General features: G+C 41.4%; 1 protein-coding gene and 1 long non-coding RNA gene across 4 annotated transcripts in view; one reads left to right on the forward strand and one right to left on the reverse strand.

Moving 5' to 3' along the window:
- GNB1L (G protein subunit beta 1 like) overlaps window positions 1-10,690 on the forward strand; it is a 41,751-nt gene extending 31,061 nt beyond the window's left edge. For both annotated transcript variants that reach the window (XM_083803513.1, XM_083803512.1), the window contains exons 6-7: window positions 4,818-5,033; window positions 9,951-10,690. In XM_083803513.1, the coding sequence (XP_083659639.1) occupies window positions 4,818-5,033; window positions 9,951-10,217 (483 nt within the window). In that variant the 3' untranslated portion in view covers window positions 10,218-10,690. The remainder of the gene's footprint in view (window positions 1-4,817; window positions 5,034-9,950) is intronic.
- LOC310883366 lies at window positions 5-19,864 on the reverse strand. Of its 2 annotated transcripts, none has more exons than XR_014573492.1 (4): window positions 19,754-19,864; window positions 3,788-3,876; window positions 995-1,140; window positions 5-885 (listed from the first exon to the last, which is right to left on the reverse strand). It is a non-coding gene; the product is annotated as an uncharacterized lncRNA (long non-coding RNA). The 2 variants fall into 2 exon arrangements; XR_014573493.1 differs by lacking the exon at window positions 19,754-19,864 and adding an exon at window positions 19,690-19,714.
- Window positions 19,865-20,241: the final 377 nt, after the last annotated feature.

Genomic DNA, 20,241 nt, shown 5'->3' on the forward strand with positions numbered 1-20,241 from the left:
AAGGCAAGAGTGCCTGCTAATTGTGAAATGTTTTCCCTGTGATTCATTTTATATGAAGCACATGAATCTTTCTTCACTTGGATTTTGATTTATTATCAAACCAATCAAGTAATTATACTATTAAAGGGGGGAAAGATTTGTGAACATCCTTAATGTAACTTTCAGAGCTTTCCAAGCCTTAATGGAAGATTCGCAAATACTCAGGGAAAGCTTTATATCCTTAGGATAGATACAGTTTTTGCATCAATCAAGAAGAAAATGAGTGACTTACTAAAGCCAGTTGTTTGATATGGTTTCTCGCTGTATTAAGAATGATGAGAAATGATTGGGTTACTTAAAAACAGTGATTTTAATGGTAGGTTACATTCACTGCAGTGCCCTCAGGATAAGGAAGCACTCTATGAACATTTCTATTACAGGCATACAGTAGGAAAAAAATATTTATGATTGTATTGGCTTTGGACAAAAAGGTAAATGAAAACAGTTAATGAAAAAAAAAAAACAAAAAGCTTTTGCAGAGCATTTAGCAAATAATGTTTATGGGGTGCCAGTAGTGAAAGGCAAGTAATACAAGAAGGTGGCAGTAGAGGGAGGAAGGAGTTTGTGATTGGCTTTAACTCTTGAAAGAATTGGTTGCAAAGCTGATTCCCTATTTTAACTCCCGACCACATACTACAGGTCTGCAGTATCATCCGAGCTGATTCCTGCAGGTTTGTCCAAAGATTTGTATTTGTCTCAGCTGAAGAAAGTACAAATCAGTTGTGAATTTGAGGCATTAGTGTCTTCACTCAAGGTCCTGGAACTGAGTGAAGTCCAGAGGAATTCAGTTGCTGACTTCAGGCAAAAATAGGAAAGGCCACAGTTCAGGTCCCATGGTGTAATTAGCTAGAAGGAAAAAAAAAGAAAAGAAAAAAGCAAATTAAATAGACTGATTAGGCTTTTATTAAACAGAAAGCTGTTTATTCTAAAAAGGCGATCAGTGTTCAGTACTCACTGAAATAAATGTGGCTTTCTGTTTCCTGGGCATGTTTTAATAAGATGAAGATAACTGAGGAAATATTCAGTGTAGAAGATTTTGTAGCCTGTATAAGAAGTCCTCTGTCTTCCGTCTTTTCTGTGAGCAGTAACATTGCTATTCCTCTAGAAAGCAGAGCAGGTGGAGAGTCTTATTTAGTTAGTTTTTAATTTTGTTGCCAGTGGGGATAAAGCAGAGGACTGGGAATTATGAGAGGTAAATTACTCCATGCAGATTCTGGCTTTGGGAAGTCACCGCAACTTCCTAGACCGCAACAGGCAAGGACAGATAATCCCTTACAGTCTCACAGCTGTATTTGTTCTTTTACAAATATGCGCAACTCAGTTTAAAAGCATGGGGGAGGAGGATACTTTTAAGGGCAAATGATTACATGTGGTACACCAAAGTGATGCTCTGTGTTCTGTTTTGTGGTTTCACTGAAGTGAGACCATAAAAGCAGCTAACCCAGCTGCAACCCTTCCTGAATATAGGCAGTTCAGGATTTCTTTCTCCGTTCCTGCATTGGGCAATATAGACATATCCAGGAGATGAGAACTCCCCAACCCTTCGTTTATGGGCAATACGTTGCCTAAGAGACTATTTGATGTTGCTTATGGCACAGTAAATTAACAAGTTGAAACAGAGGCTGACATGGAGAAAGCCGCATAATGGTCTGAAGTAAGTATACTCAGGGTTGTTGTCCAACAAGAGTTTGGGGACTACAGCCATGTGTATCATCATATTTTTCTGCATTCCAGTAGAAAAGATCTATGTACCAGGGAAACAATACACCTTACTAGCAGCAGCTTGAATTAGAAACTTCACTATAGAGTGGAATGAAGCTGCAGCTTATGTTAGACTTGTGGATTAAGCCTTCTCTAAGCAGTTAAGAAGCTGGCAGCAGTTTATTTTGTTGTCTGTAAATTTTTTTCCCCTCTTATTTTACTAGGTCTGTCCTTAAATGTATTAGTTCATTCATTTTTTTTTCCCTTGTGAAGGTTCATATTCTTAAATACATCATCCCTTCAGCTTTACACCTTCCTGCTATTACTAATTGGGTGGGGTAGGATTTACAGGAGTAAGGATAGTCTTCCCTTAAATTTTTTGCACTCCTTGGGGAAGGCATCATGTTGCGTAATGGTGCAAACAAAATAATTCAACATGAACAATGCATGTAGAAACTGGAAATGCAGAGTTATTACTTTATATAAACTATACCAATTATTCCTGTTGAGCTGACAGCACATCACCTTTTCTTCCTTCCTTGACAGTTATCCAAATGCAACAAGAAAATGTTCTGCTTAGGAAGAACAATGATTTATAATTTAAATTTTCCAATGAAACCAGAACATGGCTGGTGAAGACTTTTCTCCTGAAGCGTTCATTATTAGCAGCTGAAATAAATAGGCAGTTGTGAACCACTGCTTTGTAAGCCCAGGCATCAGTCTGAGAGCTTCCCTGATCTTTCAATAGCTGTTATTGTTTAAGTTCAAGTATATGTATTCATTAAATTATTGTACATTTCATATAGTTTGGATAAATCAGGAAGGAGAAGTGTGGAAGACCTTGATTTCACAGAAAACAGTACTTTGTTTTCAAGATATACAAATCTTACATCTCATCTTCAAATTACCGCTTTTCAAATCTAAGCTAAGATGCCCACAGCAGAAAAAAAAATGATTTTGCTTGGCATTTGCCATGATGCTTGAGCACCCACCTGTCACTCTTGTCTTAATGAGGGCTGCTGGGTTATGAGCATCTACAAAAAAGTGGCCACCCCGTTTTAATTGAGGCAGAGGACCCAACCCTGCCCATCCATATCTTGTTTCATTGGAAAATGAAAGCTTTACCTTCTGTAGAGCCCCAGGGCCCTGGAGGAGTAAGGCTCACAGAAAGCTCACAGAAAAAGCTCACAGAAAAAGAGTACAAATAATTGTTTTTTTGGTTTTCTGCCCAATCTGGGGCTTTTTTAAACTTAATTAAAGTACATATGAAATACTTTGCTTGCTTTGAAGGTTTTAACCTTTAGTAAGTATGAAAAAAATCTGGAATGTTTGTTTAATTGAGATTTAAAAAAATACAATTCCCCAACATTACACAAAAAAAACAAAACAACAACAAAAAAACACTCCATGTAAAATAGCTGATGATTTAACATTTTAAGTCACATATATTTGAGACATATTCATTGCTCTGATGTTATATTATTTTGACAGAAAGATAGTGCCCACGTCTGTGCGTTATGAAAGACCTTTGAGGGCCTTTCTAGCCAAAGCGAGGTCCCAGCCATTTCAAAGGAAAAGGGACCTTCAAGTAACGAATGAAGCTCATGCAGGATTCAAGGTGTGGGCAGACCTGCTTAGAAGGATGTGGATTTTGCCTTTGTTTCTTCATTTTAAGGAGCAATTTTGTTCCCCACACAGTGAGATACATTCCTCATTCAAACACTTCTTTGGGCTGAATAAATCTGAGAAAGAACATCAGGCTTTTACTCAGCAGTCGTATTACCTGGACCACCCAGCTCTTGTTAGTTTAACTCCCCCTAGAACAAATAATAACCAGTGGGAGAATGGTCTGGACCAGTAATGGAGATAGTACGCCTTTGGCCAGTCCAGATTTGTGTCATGCCAGTGACAGCCAGTCGGTTTGAAGAACCTCATTCAATAATGTGATGCTAGTAAAAAATAAGTCTTTCTAAACATCCTTTAACTTTATTTTGAATTGAATACCAAACAACGGAACCCTGTAGGATCAGACAGGGTTTGGAAATACCTGAATAAGCTACTGGATGCAATTCTTAGGTTAAGATGTCCCTGCAAGAGGTAGTTGTAGTCCCACTGTCTATTTTGGTGGGTTTTCTCCTGTTAAAGAAATAACTGGTATTAACAGATGGCTATTTTTTAGTTTCTTTTCATTAGAGATTTGCATCTTCACTCACATAACCAGTTACTGCTTACAGGGTCATTAGTCTTTTGGCTGGAGCAATGATGAATATTTTCCTTAAGTGTGACATGTAATCCAGTAATGTTCCCTTCTTTGAGTTATTTCAGAGGCTTAAATAAATTAGGTGTCTGCCCAGGGTGCCATGCCCTTTGGCCTGTGACATCATTAATCAAAATAGCTTTCAATTGGTTACAGTGGGACTTGGGAGCCTGTTAACCCCTTGGTGACTCACCCAGAGATTCCTGAAGAACGGATCAGTGTTTACTTTTAAGCACTGCCGTGCACTTGGGTAAATGAGCCGTATGAGTAACCCTACCCTTGGCGATGTGAAACTGGACTCTTCAAGCATGGCATTTCTTGTAGTGGCCATGCGGTTTTGTATAGCAAAAATAAATAAATAAATAAATTGTACTTAGAGCATCATTACTTCATGAATAAATAATTCCTTTTTTTTAAGGAGCACAAGTGAAGTTTAGGCCATGAAGAAAGCTTCTGAAGACTTCAGGGAGTCTTTTTTCAGGTGATATAAATGGCAATAGTTTGGATTTTCAGTAATTTTCTGTATGTGTATATATATGTATATGTTAGATACAGAGTATGTGTATCAAATAGGTAAGTTTATACATAAATACAGACGCCATACGTGCATGTTAGCAGTTACCTGGTAACATTTTTTGTAAAAACACAGATGGACTACTAAGATTTGTCATTAATGGTAGCATTAATATTCAGGTTTCTAAACTTTTCACATCTATACCAGTCAGCATTTTCATTTATTGGTGCTTGAACTAAAACCTAGTTGGGGGTGATAATTTTCTTAACATACTATTCACTTTTCAAACAATTTTCTCTTTATCAGATCAACTGTGATTCCCAACCGTTGCTTCTGTCTGGCTATGAAGATGGATCAGTGGTCCTTTGGAATTTGTCAATGGGAAAAGTGTTGAGCCAACTTTTTTGCCACCAGGAACCAGTGATGAGCCTTGACTTTGACTCAGAGAAGGCCAAGGGGATCTCAGGCTCATCTGAAAAGGTGCTCAGCATCTGGAGCCTCAATGAGCAACAGAACCTCCAGGTCAGCATCATTGGCCCTCTAGTGTCATTTATCCCACTTTGCACTAACAGTTTGATAGACTAAAAAAAATATTTAGTCATGAAGAAGAGTTGTTGCAGATCTCTGGCTAATTAATCACAGACTGGTTAGAATGCTTGTGCTATGTGACTAGACTTAGCAAAAGATGGTGAGGATTTAAAAAAAAAAAAAAAACACACAAAAAAACCCACCAACCCTCTCTCACATGTTTCTGGTTTTACCAAAGTTGCAACAGGCACACAGGCCTAGCATTACTCATGGCATTGCCTCTATATCTTCATTTATCATGTTAGTAGTATCCAGCTCTCAGAATGTCCTGAACATTATAAATGACTTATAAAAATGAGAAACAAAGGATTACTTTTCCAAAGGTTCTGCTTGAATGGATAGAGCTTTCCTTCTGCTGTGGGAAAGACAGAAATATTCCATTAAATACTTCACAAACAAAAAGAGGAGGCATAGCCCAGCTAGCACCAAGAGGGCATGAGGTCTAGGCAACTAGCTTCCTTTTGTACTTGCAGAGCCCTAGCCAGGGACAGGGAAAATGAGTTAATTGGATATATCAGTTTATATCTCAGCTACACATACCTGGAATAGCTGGTTCAGAAGTAGGTCTCATAATTACCAGTTCAGTCTATGCTAGTGAATGGCAATAAATATCACTTAATCTAGACAACTTTAGCAAGTGTTCCAACAGTGCCAAGGGGTTAAGTAGGTTTTAACTAGGTGTGGAAATGAATGGTGTAAATAAAGGTTCATGAAAGTGAAAATGGCCTATCCATAGCCCCTTTACTGCTAAGTGCTTTAATTTTTATTTTAAGTGGTAGTTGTCCCCATAACACACAGTGAAGAGGACATGAAGTGCAGCCCCTGTATCATTCTCAAGAAGAGAGTCACTGGATATACCAATTCATGGAAGAAAAATAATTGCTCTTACAGCTTGCAGCTTTTTGGGATTTTTTTTTTTGGTAGTGTTTTGAGTTAATGCCATTTTCTGAACAGAGTTACATGAAAAAATGCAAGTTCGTGGGCAGCTGACAATGACACATCACCTGTGGGACACTATGACGACATATGGTCTGTTAGGTATCACCAGAGAACTAGCACTTAAGGCTCAGTCTGCCAGTAGGACTCCAGTTCATGGTGTATGAATGGCGTATGCAACCAAGATGAAGTTTGGAGGACAAAGTGCTCACCAGGTCCTGAGGAGAAAGTCTGAACTTTAACATGCAATAAGACATGAAGTAAAAGAGGGACTCTAGACTCTGAATTTAGTAGAGCAGTTCTAAGCAAATGTGATGAAGAGTTTAACAAGAACGGTACACAGTTGTCACAGTTTGGTTTTGTCACGTTTGCCCCAGCAGCCCCTTGGCCTTTCTGTCCCTATTGGCACCCACCTGCACGTGGAGGCCATAGCTCAGGGAAGGAGGAGGAAGGTGAGCAGCTAAGTAAAACTCAGTACTGTGACTAGTTTCCTACGGCTGTGGTGTCAGAAATCGGACACCATGATAGCCTTAAGGCTTCAAATACTGTGTTGGAAAGGAAGCTGTTCCTTCATATTAGTTATAGCATGGCATTTTCCTAAATTCAAAGAAAATACTGTTCTCCACAGCACATTACAGTTATGAGTTAAGTGTAATGCAGGGGTATAGGTATGCTCCTGGGAAAAACAAAAAGTTGTTCACCTGAAATATTCCAGTTATTGTTTTCCACAGGGTGTTCACATTCCCTGGATATGCAGAGTCAGTTACATCTTCAGCACATCACACTGAAAGCCAGTCGCATTTCTCAGAAGAAATTTAAATTCCAAGTATTATAAACTATAAGTAATGTCTCTGTTTTTCATGCATAGTGTGAATTCCCTAATAAAATGCATTTTTCATATGAGCACTAGAGATTGTCAAGGACATAGATTAAGTTTTTTTTTTCTCTCCACTATTGCATTAATAATATAAACCAGATGGGGAATTTTTTTCTGGCATTCCAGTTACCTTAGGTAATGGTAGATGTTGGAAAGCCATTCAGTGGCACATTATTTTTATTCTAAAAGGTTTTAATAAGTAAACGTGGTGCATAGCTATCTGCCGTTGGAGAAATAATGACGCAATGATGGTACTTCAGCTCTGTTTTCAGTGGCAGTGTTCCAGTGTGTCAATGAATAGATGATGAAGGTAACTTCATAGTTTATCGCTATGGGGAAAGGCTGGTGTATTGTCTTCTACAAGAAAATTGCTGAAATCATCACTGTCAGCAAATGACTGGATTGGTTATGAGCTTTCTGATTTGGCTGAGATAGTATAATTAAGTGATGATATTTGTGGTAGAAGAACATAGGAGGTAAACAGCTTCTGCAGGTGAATAAACAAAGGAGAACTAAGAAATCTGATAATCACGGAAGCACCTTTTTACATATATATAAGAAAGAAATTTATATAAGTAAGTACCCAAGTTCAGTTGGTTGGGTTGCTGAGGTTCTTCCCTCCAATGCTAAAGCTAAAGTTGCTGCTCTGTCAGCTAGTTTTCTATAAAGAATAGGGCTTAAAGATATGATTTGGGTGTAGGGGGGAGAGAGATATAAAGAAGAAAAATCATAGATGGCATGTGTTAAGGAAGGAAGGCAAGGTGGCTATCTGTTGGCTTCAGCATGTCAAAATTTCTTAAAGTATCTGCTGGTAGATGTAAGCATCTTTGGTCATGACTGCCTGAAAGCAGGTCACCTGCTTTTTCCTTTCTTTGCTTAATTATAAGTTGGTTTTCTAGTTAGGAAACAGTGTTGGTATGCATTTGACTACATACAGTATTTGGCTGTTACTGACTGGATGGCCAAATCCTGGCAATAGGATTTCACCTGGGTGCAAGTATCTTGAGCAAGTTGTTCTGCTTTGTTTTTGTCTCTCACCTCCTGTATTTGCAAATCATGCACAAATGCCCACTGTTCCCTCATGTTCCGTAGCCAAAAGGCATTACCATTATAGGCCTCATTTTCAAGTTGTAGCACGCTGATGACATGCAACTTCTCCCAGTTGTCCTGATTTTGCTGTATGGATCTTGCCCAAATTGACAGTAATGATGGGAAGCACCACACCCAGGATTGGCTATAGCCATTAGCTAACAATCTCAGTTACAGAGTAAGGCCCATCTTACTTCCATCTGACAGGCTGGTGATGTAACAGATACTCTGCTTGCTAGTGCATATATGCCAACAAAAATCGTACTGAAACCATGCTGCGATACAGTAACTGGGGAGTTTGGAAGAAAATACACACCAGCAAAAAGCACAAGTTTTAGTACTCTAAAATATCCCTCCCCTCTACCCGTCCCCCTCCCCAGGCCCTCATGCAGCCTTCTGCTGCTCATCAGACATCAGGCATAATTTGCTGTCCCCTGTTCTGAACTGGTTGAAGACATTTGTCAGGTTGTGTTTAAAATAGGGGTGTTTGGAGCAGGCAAGAAGCATGTCAAGTTTCATTTAGCCTTTTTTTCTGACGGAATTTGCACATCTCTTGCTGTTTGAGTCGTTATATAGTTGAAAAGTAACTGCTTATAGCTTTGTACCTGAAAGATTCCAAGATCTTTTCAGCTGCATCTGAAACCAACTTTGACGTATGTTTCTGGAGTCTTTAGTTTTCTAGATTCAGTATTATAGTTAACACAGTCTGCAATTAATATATTCTGTAGAATCCTGTACTAACTGTGCGTCATGGAATGTCCATCATGGGGGAAAGTTACTCAGACAAAAATGTGTTTTCCCATCCCTTCTCTCCACAGGAAAAGGGCAGACAGCATGCAGTGTATTAAAACGTGAACTTAATTATATTAAGCTTTGGTACAAGATAGTTACACATTCAGCCTTTAGTAGTTGGCAGCATTAATGTGTCATTGCCAATTGTCATTGCCAATTGTAATCTTAAGTTGTGCTTATAAATAACAGCACATTAAGATCAGCATACAGTCAAAAGGTGTCATCCACACTGTGACAAAGCTAGGCTATTTCAACCCCCACACAGTGTGATGCATACACTGCATGTGTTTCAGAGAGAGACTGCTGACGAATGTACGTTATCTGAGGTGAGAACAGCAAAATTGTATTGTATGGAGTTTTTCCTGTGCTTTAGGGGATGCTCATGACTGAGTGAAACTTTTCTTTTCAAGGGCTAAGTCCTGTGCCCAGTGCCTCAAGAAGGAAGCTAAATGCCCTCCAGTTTAATCGTGCCCCTCAAAAGCTTGTGCCCCAGTAGTCTCCAAACAGTAACAAAAGGCTTCCAAGATTGAAATCAATAACTTGTTCGTAATCCCCTTCTTGGAATTTGGTGTAAATAAAAGTCTCTGGGGAAGCAGTACTAGAACTACAGATTTCCTGACACTGTAATATAATTCCTGGAAGCATTCCTTTCTCAAGACTGTGGTAAATGCTACCACAGCTTATTGAGGCTTTTGTGAGGGGCCACAGTAGTAGAAATAAGTAGCAGGTAGTTTAAACATCAGCTCAGAATCTCAGCATAGGAATATTGCAAAAGCAGGGAAAACGCATGGCCATAGCTCTGAACATGGCAGCTCATGCAAGAATAACTGGAAAGGCAAAGCCACATAGTGCAATTCTCAAACTCACACCCCTGACTCAGAGCTTCATTTGTGACCAAACATGAATAGCTTTAAATGCGATATAAATTAAAAAACATAAAAGGGATGCTTCTGTTTTTAGGGAATGGTGCTGGAGATAGATAGGCTCAAGTTAAGTTAATTGTTCTCACTAACACATTGTCCACCATGTGGTGAAAAGCTCCTACTATCTGCATGATACCAGTGTGTATACGGGTGGGTACTCTGCCTTCAGAAGTCCCAGAAGGTTCTGTTTTCTGTTGGTTTTAAACAGAGCTCATCTATAACTTTCTCATACAGGTTCACACAACACACAGACTTGTCAACGCTGGCATATCTGATATCACCATCCGTCCAGACAAGAAGATTTTAGCAACAGCAGGGTGGGATCATCGCATCAGGGTCTTCGGCTGGAAAAAACTGAAGCCCTTAGCAGTGCTTGACTACCACACGGCAACTGTCCATTGTGTGTCCTTCTCAGATCACAAAAACCCCAGTGAGAGACTGCTCGCAGCTGGTTCAAAAGATCACCGCATAAGTTTCTGGTCAATATATACACAGACGTGACATGGTCTGCGCTATCAGGGCCTAGGAGAGTAAGATTGGTGAAGAAAATCACTGTAATTCAAACCTGGATGTGGGGAAGTAGTAGAATGTATTTCCAGGCTAAAGTGAGAGTCCCTGGAAACTGCTAGATTAATTTTTATGCTGCTTGTTCATGTGGCAAGTTTTGTTTCCCATAGAGGGGAGTTATTTTTTTAAAAAATTTATAACAAGTGGAACAATGCCAGTCTTGAACAAAGACACAGGACAAGTCACTTTAAGTTCTGCTACAGGTTTTTGCAACAGCTTTTCTTTGGCAGGTTGCTTAAATAACTTGTGCCAATTTCTGGAAAAAGGACTGGAATCTCTCAGACAGCTGTGGGGGCAGAATATGTCTGTTTGTAAGTCATTTATGTATCTAGGAATCTGAATCACTGTAAAATACCACTTTTGTGAGAATTTATACCCATTAAACCACCTCCAGTGGTTTCTCATTGTCAGTTACTTTTTCTTCCCTGTAACTGAAAGGCTATCAGAACAACCTTGATTTGTTCACACTTCTGTCAGTTTCTAACTTAAACCAACAGCTAGGAATGTGACTAGGGACGGCCTTTGGCATTTATGAATTTCATTATGTCTCCTGTCACCTCAAGCCTCACAATTAATCACAAGAAGAAAAGGAAAAAAAAAAAAAACCTTCCCTTGCACTGCACTGCAAAGCTATGTAAAGCCTTTTACAGAGCCAGTGCTAAATCCTTTCCATAGACTGACTAGCTGAAGGATTTAAACTCAGCAATCCAATTAGCGCCTTCTCCTTGGAGAGTTAGGGGTAAGTTTCAGCATGGCAAGTCTGGGATTCAGCTACACAACTCACATTAGCATTTAGGCGAATTTCATGGATAAATCCTTATCCACACTGTGCAAATGGATCCATTAACTTGTCATCTCTACAGTCATGGAAACTGAAATTCATTCATGAAGAAGGTTTTCTGAATCGTGAAGCATTAGCATTCTTTCAAAACATACTAGACATATGACAGTCTGTTCATGGATAGCTTACTGTTGCATTCAGTCACAAAGTTGCAGTTGCAATTGTCCAACTGAAGCAATTAAGCAAGTGCCAATTTGTTGAAGGCATTATTTTAAAAGGAGGTGTTCTAGAGACTAAAACACAGCTTTACAAACCGGAGTGTCTTGTGTCCAGGCTGTGCACTGTTGATATTTTATTGGAAACATTTTTTAATCTGCCTCTGTACAGGGTTGGACATCAAAGAAAAAGTCACGAGAATTGTAGCGAACAGCAACATCAAAAGATTTCAGAAATTATTTCACGGAAAACACATGCAAATTAAGGTCTGGATCTGCTATCCAGCTGTGAGTTGCAGGCAGAGGGTTGAACTAAAAGTCTTAAGCACCAGGCCTGACGTTCTTGCTATTACAACACAGAAACAGCATACTGTTACCAGGCTTTTCTAAATAAAACTTGGCCTTACACCTTTTGTAGTTTGATGACACTTCAAATAATTTGTTTCTTTGATTATTTCTTTACTATTAAGTAGCTGCATGGAGGATCACACTGCAATTGAAAGTTAAAGCCTAAGTTTGAGTGACCTGAGTCAAGTGGAGATGCTGGTGGTCATTACTTCTACCAGACACAGTTGTGTGGATGATAAGGGCGCTGTCTCCACACTCACCCACCTCCTGCGGAAAGGAGGGGCTGCCTACACTACACAGGAGTCTCCACAAACCTGCTGCAGGAAGAAACCTGTTTTTTTCCCACACACACACACCCCCCATCCCTTCTTAAAGTTGGTCAGAATCTAAGCGTATAACTATATATAGATATAATAGGATACTTCTATGCATACACAGAATATATAACTACAGAAAATATTGCCGTGTGTAGTCCAGGGACCTGTCATAGTGTGTTTGCGAAGAGCTCCTTTCAGCTGTCCCACGTTGTAGTGCACCGCATGTGAAGCCTGTCAGGCAGCCTATAGACTGCTGCCTCTTCTATTTGGGGCATGCTCTGTATACAGAACGCAGTTCAATTATGCTGTATGAGAATGCTTTCACAATTCTTAACAGCATGTAGCCAGTGGTAAGCACTTAAGTTTTAGTCTCCTTGCCACTTAGATTATAAATAAATCACATGAGATGTGTTAGAACCCAAGTCCCCATCTGCTCAGGAGAGCACCCTGCCCACTGCTCTCACCTGTCGAATTGCTGCACCCTTTTATCAACAACCTTGCTATGAGAGATGATGAAAGCCTGTGCCCTGAAACTACTGTTAAGCTGGTGGCTGGGCACTGTCCTGAGCTGTGAAAAGACAGCTTTGCACCTTCTCTAGCATGGACTCTAAGTGTCCTGTGTCAAAAATTAGCACTCTACACCCTATCTCCCGCCCCCTCTGCTGCCTGAGGTTCAGAGGCAGAGCTGGTGCAGTCATTCTGCAGGGTGTTTGAGCACGGCCAGGAATGCCACCTTGGGACACCTGGACAACAGGCACAGGACTACTCGATGCTGGAGCCCAGCATCAGTGTTCAAGAGGCATTTGGATAATGCCCTCAGTAGCGTGCTTTAACTTTAGCTGTGAAGTGGTCAGGCAGTTGGACTTGGTGATCTTTGAAGGCCCCTGCAACTGAACTATTCCCTTTTGTTCTGTGCTAACATGCTTTTAGACTATCAGCTGAAAAACTTAGCTACAGAGCAAAATTTATTTCCATGGTATATCACTCTAAACAACAACAACAGAAATCAACACAAACATTCCAATTCTGAGGACACACAGCAAATCCCTGCACTGTGAACCCACACTCAGTTCTCTCCCTAGCTATTAAGAGTTCCTTCCCCCCCCCCCCCCCCCCCCCCCTTCCTGATGGACTTGAGAGCTGCGCCACAGCAGCACTGCAGGTGAGGGAGTAGCCTGGAGGGAGCAAGCATTCCTCTTCTCCATGGCAGCAAACAGCAGCCTACAATGTTGGGCAATTTCCGCAGAATTCAGCCGTAGGTTTTATGCTCATCCAGCAGACAAGGAAAGGAAATCCAGGGCTTGCCCATCTTGAGTGAAAGGTTACTGCAGGCAATGAGAATGGCCAAACCTGCTCCCTTTAGAGAAGGAAGAGCGCTCTCGCCTCCCTTCCTGTTAACAAGAAAGGGCAGTTCTGCCACCAGAGCACTGCAAGCAGCAAGAAGCCAGTTTCAGGACTGGACTGGGTGTTAGGATGCAAACCTTCCCAGCATTTCAGGGCAGCTCTGTGCTCAGAACACACCCCTTGTTCTTAACACCAGTTACCAGCACCTAATGCTCCCGGGGCTGCGTGAGCCTCCAACCCAGCCTGGCGTTTGCTCCTGGCACAGCTGGCTGATGGGCTGGGGCAAAGCCACCCCAAGAAGTATTTCCCTCATGAGTTCTAGGTCTCAAAACAGTATGTAAAGTGGGGCTGTAATGAAGGCCTGCACACCTTACAGCCACATTTATAAAAACTTCTGACGCAAATATTGGCATGGTGGCAGACCTCCCTTCTTCCCCAGAAGACTGGATTAATACCCCATGTCTTAGTAAGACCGCTAGTAGATCACAGCCACAGAGTTAGAAACTGTTGAGTATATTCTTTTCTCTGAAAAAATGCCATTTACTGTCATGGTTGGTGTATAGTAATTACAGAGATTCACAAGGGACACCGAGATTTACTAATAGCTCTTTTGGAAGATGTGCTATGTGCTTTCAAATCTAAATAACTGCCCTTTGCTAGGGGTTAAATATTTATGTTTCTCTGACTAGATAGATTTAAAAATAAACTCGGTCCTGCAAGCACAAATTGAAAATGAGGACACGAACTGCATCTGTAATCTTACTAGCAGACAGAAACAGGTAAAGAATTTCATCAGCTTCAAGAGGAAGGACACGTATGTCGATCTGCTTGCAAGAACAGACCCATCCTGTACTTACTTGCTTCCCTTCCCATTACCAAAGCACTAGCCATATAATACTTCTGCATGTTATATCTATTAATTCATTATCACTGTAAATCACTAGTGGTCTTTTAAACAGTAAAGGGAAAATTATTTTTTTTCACATTATAGTTTCCTTGAAATGAGCAACCAGACTACGTTAGTTTGATTTAGAGTTGCGCCTAAATACCATAGTTTGAATGTGAATTACAGTTTTCTAGAAGTTTATTTGCTTAAGGAGCTGACCTGGACTTTCCCAAAGCAGAATGATTTCCAGCAGGAAGGACAGTCTATGTTTATACAGACTGTAAAATATAGTTGTCTGATTGCATCAAGAAAATTAAACTATTTTCAAGAAAAAAAAAAAGTTTAAGCTCTTTACAACTGTAACGCGAGCATGGTTATCTGTCAAGATTTCAGCTGACTTGCTAGCAGGAAGGTTGTGAGTAAAGAGCCACCTTAAGCTGCTGGAGTTAGCTCTGGAATCTCACCTGCCAGAAAGGAATAGGGCTAGCCTGTACCTGGCCTAAAGGACTCAGGAGTGAAGGTGATGACAGCTAAATTATTACAAAAGGCTTCCTCCCAAGAGTCACTGTCTTTGGCACTGTGAGAGGGAAGAAAGCAACCAGTATTCATAAACTAATAGAAATAAATCCCAAACACTAGCATTTGTGCAGCAATTACATGGAATATTTATCACCACTGGAATGAATGGTGATCTCTGACCCACTAACATTTTCTGCAAATGAATCTATTAGTTCCAGCCCCTTTCTCTTATCAGTACGTGGGCCATAAAGCATTGCAGTCCTAGGTGTAGATGAGCAAGGGAAGAGAAGATTAATTGTATTCCCAATAATGAGTGAAAAAGGAAGTAGGCTGAGGGCCTGCAACAAGCCAGTTGTTAAATTTAGGCCGGTATATGATGCAATTGCATGAGTAAACCAAGAAATTGGTTTACTCATGCAAGACCAAGAAATTTGGTCTGTGCAGCTTGACTTGGATTGTTGCAAAGGTTTGAGTTTCAAGGAGCAGATTTTTATAGTTAAGTCAATAATAGCTTCTGGACTGCTTTGGTTTTTAGCACATTTAAGATGCATCTACAAAGCCAACTTCTTACAAATTCATAAATCTTTTCTTTAATTCAGTCTGCCAAGAACAAAGATAGAATACTGACTACTGCAGAAGCCACGTTAGTGATGTAAACCAAAGGACTAGGGATTAAACAGGGATTACTGAGCGCTAAATCAATGTGTTTCCTTTTCTGGCTGTGTGTCTGTGGTGTGAAAGTATGGATCATTACATAAAACACGGCACATGACTGCCTGTATTAATACTCAACAATGTTAAAGCACCGCTGAGACATAAGGTTTGATATTTAAGCATGACCATTCCGTGTGCTAACAGAAAAGCGATGGCAATGAATAAAGAAGGAATGGCTTTTTCTGTTGTTTGTAGTATTCTGGAATTTTAATCTGGATTCCCCTTCTAGACTAATTTTCCAGGTAGGCCTGCCTGTGTTTAATGCATGCACTACTCTTCTGGGGCATGCTGCTGGAGGTTTATTTTATAATGTGAAGAAAACTAACAAGAATTAAGATCATAGTATTTTTTGGCAATTCATTTGAGGATCTCACAGTATGAAATTAGCTACAACAAAAACCATGTGCTGCCCTACCAGATACAGCAGACAGAAATGTCACATTTTAAATAGACTTAAATTAAAACACACTAGTTGCAAGACTTGCCAACAATACCAAAGGAAGCACAGAGCAAGCTGGCAGATTCTTTGTCCCCTGACCACGCCACATACTCCCATCCTTTTCAGTAAAGACATGACCAGCGTCCACTCTTATGCATGCTGCTTTTTTTTTTTTTTTTTTTACCACCCACCTTACCAAACAGCACAGAAGAACAGGTTTGGGTTGAGCCACCCACTCCCCTATGCATTTTTAAGACATTGGCTACATTTACTCAGCCTATTACAACTTTTTTTCCAGATTAGTGACACCCCCCCAAATACATTTACTAGTGACTCACACCATCAATACAATCCATCACGAAAGCTTTGACAGTGTAATGTATTATTAAAGCACACAGTGGGGGCCATAGCAACATAATTTCTCAGTTGTGAATGTTGTGCTCATCTGATCAGTGGTATGAAATGTATCTGTGTGTTCTATCAGCATTACTGTGTAACTGCCTTACTCTGACTTCTCTCAGAGGAATTTGACTTGCAGTTCAGTGTTCTAAGAGAGAAAGAAATGGGAAGAGGGGGCAAAAAGCAGAAGCAGCAACATGCCCTTACAAAATTAGGTGTTACAAAGATTCTCAAACGCACGAAGACCCTTGAAGCAAACCCCCTCCAGCAAGGTGCCAGACAGCTTCTGGGAAAAGGGCAGTGTGGAGGAAAGTACCTAGACAAGCAGAAGGTGAATCGTGCACACCAGCTTCAGACGTACTTGCTGTCACCCTCCCACCATCCTTTTTAAAAGGTGTTGGACCATTAGGAAATCCCGTAAACAACAACCTGCAGCTCTAAATGAGCCTGTGCTCACCCAGAGAAGCATATATTTATTGTTCTACTATGAACAGCCACAATGCCAAACGTTACAGTGCCACTGGAGATACTAGCAGGAGGGACTGAGTTCTCGGAGCAGCCACATGCACTGCAGAAGAACCAGCCCAGAGCAGAACTGACCAACTCCGTACAGGAGAGCGACACAGCAATGCAAATATTTGTTCTAACAATTGTCTGTTTCGATTAGAAGTTCTAATTAAAAAAAGCTGTTACATCAAACTGAGATTACAGCTGGATGCTGTTTCCTCCCAGTTTTTATTCAAAGTGTACATAAACTGGAACAGCAAAAAAACTATAGAAATCCTGTGGCACTTTCTAGACAGCAATGATCTCTCTGTCCTACCAGCTGCGGGGATGATTGATCCTGATTATGTCCAGATCAGGGAACATAGAGAGGATATGAAAATGCTGAGCCAGACCTGCTCCATAGCTCTGGTGTCTCATGCACGCGGAGGTACATTTTCCAGGCACCCGTTGCGCTGCTTGCTATAAACATGTTCTGACATAGGTAGGAGGAAGGCTGGTGCACTGGGACTCCCTTACAACTTTAAACATGGCAGAATTTGTGGACATGGCATTTGTCTTGATAGTAACTTAAAAAGTTGCCGATATGAGATCTCAGTGATTCATGGATAGACTGTGTTCACAGAAAAGCATCTAGGCTGCTTTTAACACAATACTTATGGTAAGTATTGTCCTTTAAGATACTTTTGCTCAGATATTTTGATGGCATGCAGACTTGACATCACACTAAACAGAGACATTGGGTCTTTATAGTGTTATCTCCTGAGCCCATCTGGTTTGAAGTAGCTGACAACAAGCAGGAGAGAGAATAGAATGAAAGACTCACTTCATGTTTGCTGAAATAAAAGTGTAAGGCAGTGCTCAAATGAAAGCAGCCTGGGAGGAGGGCTGCTGTGCTCCCCTCGCACCGGCCCTCCCCTGCCCTTTTAAGATGTTGGGAGCTAGAAGGCTTCGCCCTTCCACAGCCTGCTTGCTGAGTGCTGCCCTGACGAGCACAGAAAGAAGGGGAAGCGGCTGCCCAGCAGAACGAGGGACAATGGGAGCACTAAGGAAGCAGAACAAGAAAGCAAACACCAAAGCAGAGCCCTTGTCCATCAGCCAAGCTGAGGCCATTGAAGAAACTAATAGTGCGAGCACCTTAGATGAATGTGCTTCAGTAAGTTTTACATGTTGTTTATTCTGTTTTTAACTTCCTTTTGCAATTTACAGACACAGCCCAGGAACTTCAGCCCGAGTACCTGGGCACTTGTGCAACTGCCTGTTTGGCAGGCACAGGGCACGACAACAGCGTCAGCACCGTGCTGCCCTCCTGAGCTGACAGAACTGCCTTAGTGAGTGCATAGCTGGCGGCAGTAAAGCATACCCCTTTCTCCCGCAGCGCCCAACGACCATGACGAGCAGCTCCTACGGGAGTTGCACAGCGCTGTAACTGCAACTCAGGCTGGAGCAGCTGTACAGGGGCACTTGATTTCTCAGGGAGGTAAACCCCACGAAACATTCATCCTCTCAAGGAGGTGATGAGAGGCTGGCCTTTACCAGCTACAGCATCCCCCTGGAGCATCAGCTGGGAGTTGCTATACAGGCATCAGCAGTTTTACACCGCGGAGCAAGTACTCCAGAAAATGCATACGGTCCCTTTACCATCGCACTGCTCGGTATCCTTACCGAATTAAGTCCTAAATGTGACTTATCTGGCTTTTGTTCTTAATCACTTTGTTGCAAGTTCAAATTTATAATTTCAACCTAAATAGGAGTGAGTGATTTATTGTAATTATTTTGAATAGGCTGCTCTTCATAAACTTTTTTTTTTTTTTAAATCTGGAAAAACATTTAATTTCCCATATGGAAAGAACACATTTATCATACTTTACTCAGATATACTTGGCCGACTATTGCACATATATGCAAAACATATGTGACATACTCAAGGCCGAATTTTATAAAACAGAAATGCTATGAAATGTGATATAATAAATATATTACACAGACATATGTGGCCAATTTATAAAACTATAGTATCTTTGGTAAATTTACAATAGGTCATTTCCATTAATGGGGGAGAGTAAATGCATTTTTCTAGCATATGCAACACATATAGGACTTTGCATAGATTTCCTGAAGGGAGATGGACTTTTGAAAAGCAGGAATTCACATGTACATGTATAGTGAATACAGGACATGTCCACGTTTTTCGTTGATGTATACCTTCAAAACCAGCTCTTGCTTTTTGCATTGGACAAAAAACAAAGTATGGAATAATGTGCTTGGAGATTAGCAAACCTCTGCTACACTAACTAGTCCTTCTCACAGACAATGGGTGTCTGTTGCTTTAATTGAGAACACATTTTATAAGCACGCACTGTTTATGATAAAGGCCATTAATAGAAATCTGTGAGTATGGTTGCTTTTATCTAGTGTGAAACACTCTTGTAAATTAAATATCTTTCCAATCAACTGAATTGGAATAATTGAGGAAAAAATGTATGTGTTTAGATAAGCGTTACATACATACTAGTTTGTACACTATGCTGGCTGGACTTAACATGGGCTAATAGCAACAGCTGAATTATTGCTGGCTGATTAGCCTCCCATTCTAACCCACAGATTACAACACTTCCTTATTCGTGCCTGTGTCCTTTAAGGATAGAACCCTGGCTTTCCAAAACAAATCGATATTTTTCTTTCTGGCTGTCCATTTGCAAGTTTAGGCAGATGTTTTCTTAAGGGCTCGTTTTCCAGGTGTTCCCCGTCTAAACCGTGCGATGCACAGCTCTTCCCTCTGGAGGGAGCTTGCCCTTCAGCCACCGGAGCCGCGGTGCCGGGATGCCCGCACCCACCACCCCGCAGCCCCTCGCACCCGCTGTCCCACCAGCTCCGCCTGCAAAAAACTGTTTAAAACCCGTCGCGAAACCGAACAACAGGAGGAAAGGCAAAACGAACCAGAGCATATGTACATGCACCCGCTTTCACCACCCTCCAGCCCAGCCACGTTCAGCAGGCTCACAGCAACTTGTTAAGCTCCTTGGGCAGAGATGCAAAAACACGATGTGCAGGTACGGCTGTGTTAGCTCTTCCAACACTCCTCTGGGCTGCAGTGATCAGCGTCTGTTGCCCCAACCCAACCCATGGCTGCCTAACTTACTTCTGATGGCTACAGGGATCCCTTTACGCAGGCAGAATTTGCACTGCACGTGAACTTGCCTTTCCAATTCCTTTCAGATGAGATCCAGGTGACTGCCCCTTACCCACGCATCACCAGCTGAAGCCCATCTGCTGGGGTGGGAGAGGCTGGCCTGCTGGGGGGGCTGCGCACCAGTAGAGGCGACCCAGAGTCATGCAGCCCCACGCACCATAGCTCGTCCCCAGCACGTGGGAGACCCTCCATGTCCTCCAGAACACCTGCCCTGGGTTACAGGGGGCTGCTGAGCTAAGGGGAGCCTGTAATGGAGGAACTGTGGGGGAACGTCAGCAGTCCAGCAGAGTGCACCTGCC

Source organism: Anser anser (assembly GCF_964211835.1).
Source record: "Anser anser genome assembly, chromosome: 18".
In the NCBI taxonomy this organism is placed as follows: Eukaryota; Metazoa; Chordata; class Aves; order Anseriformes; family Anatidae; genus Anser; species Anser anser.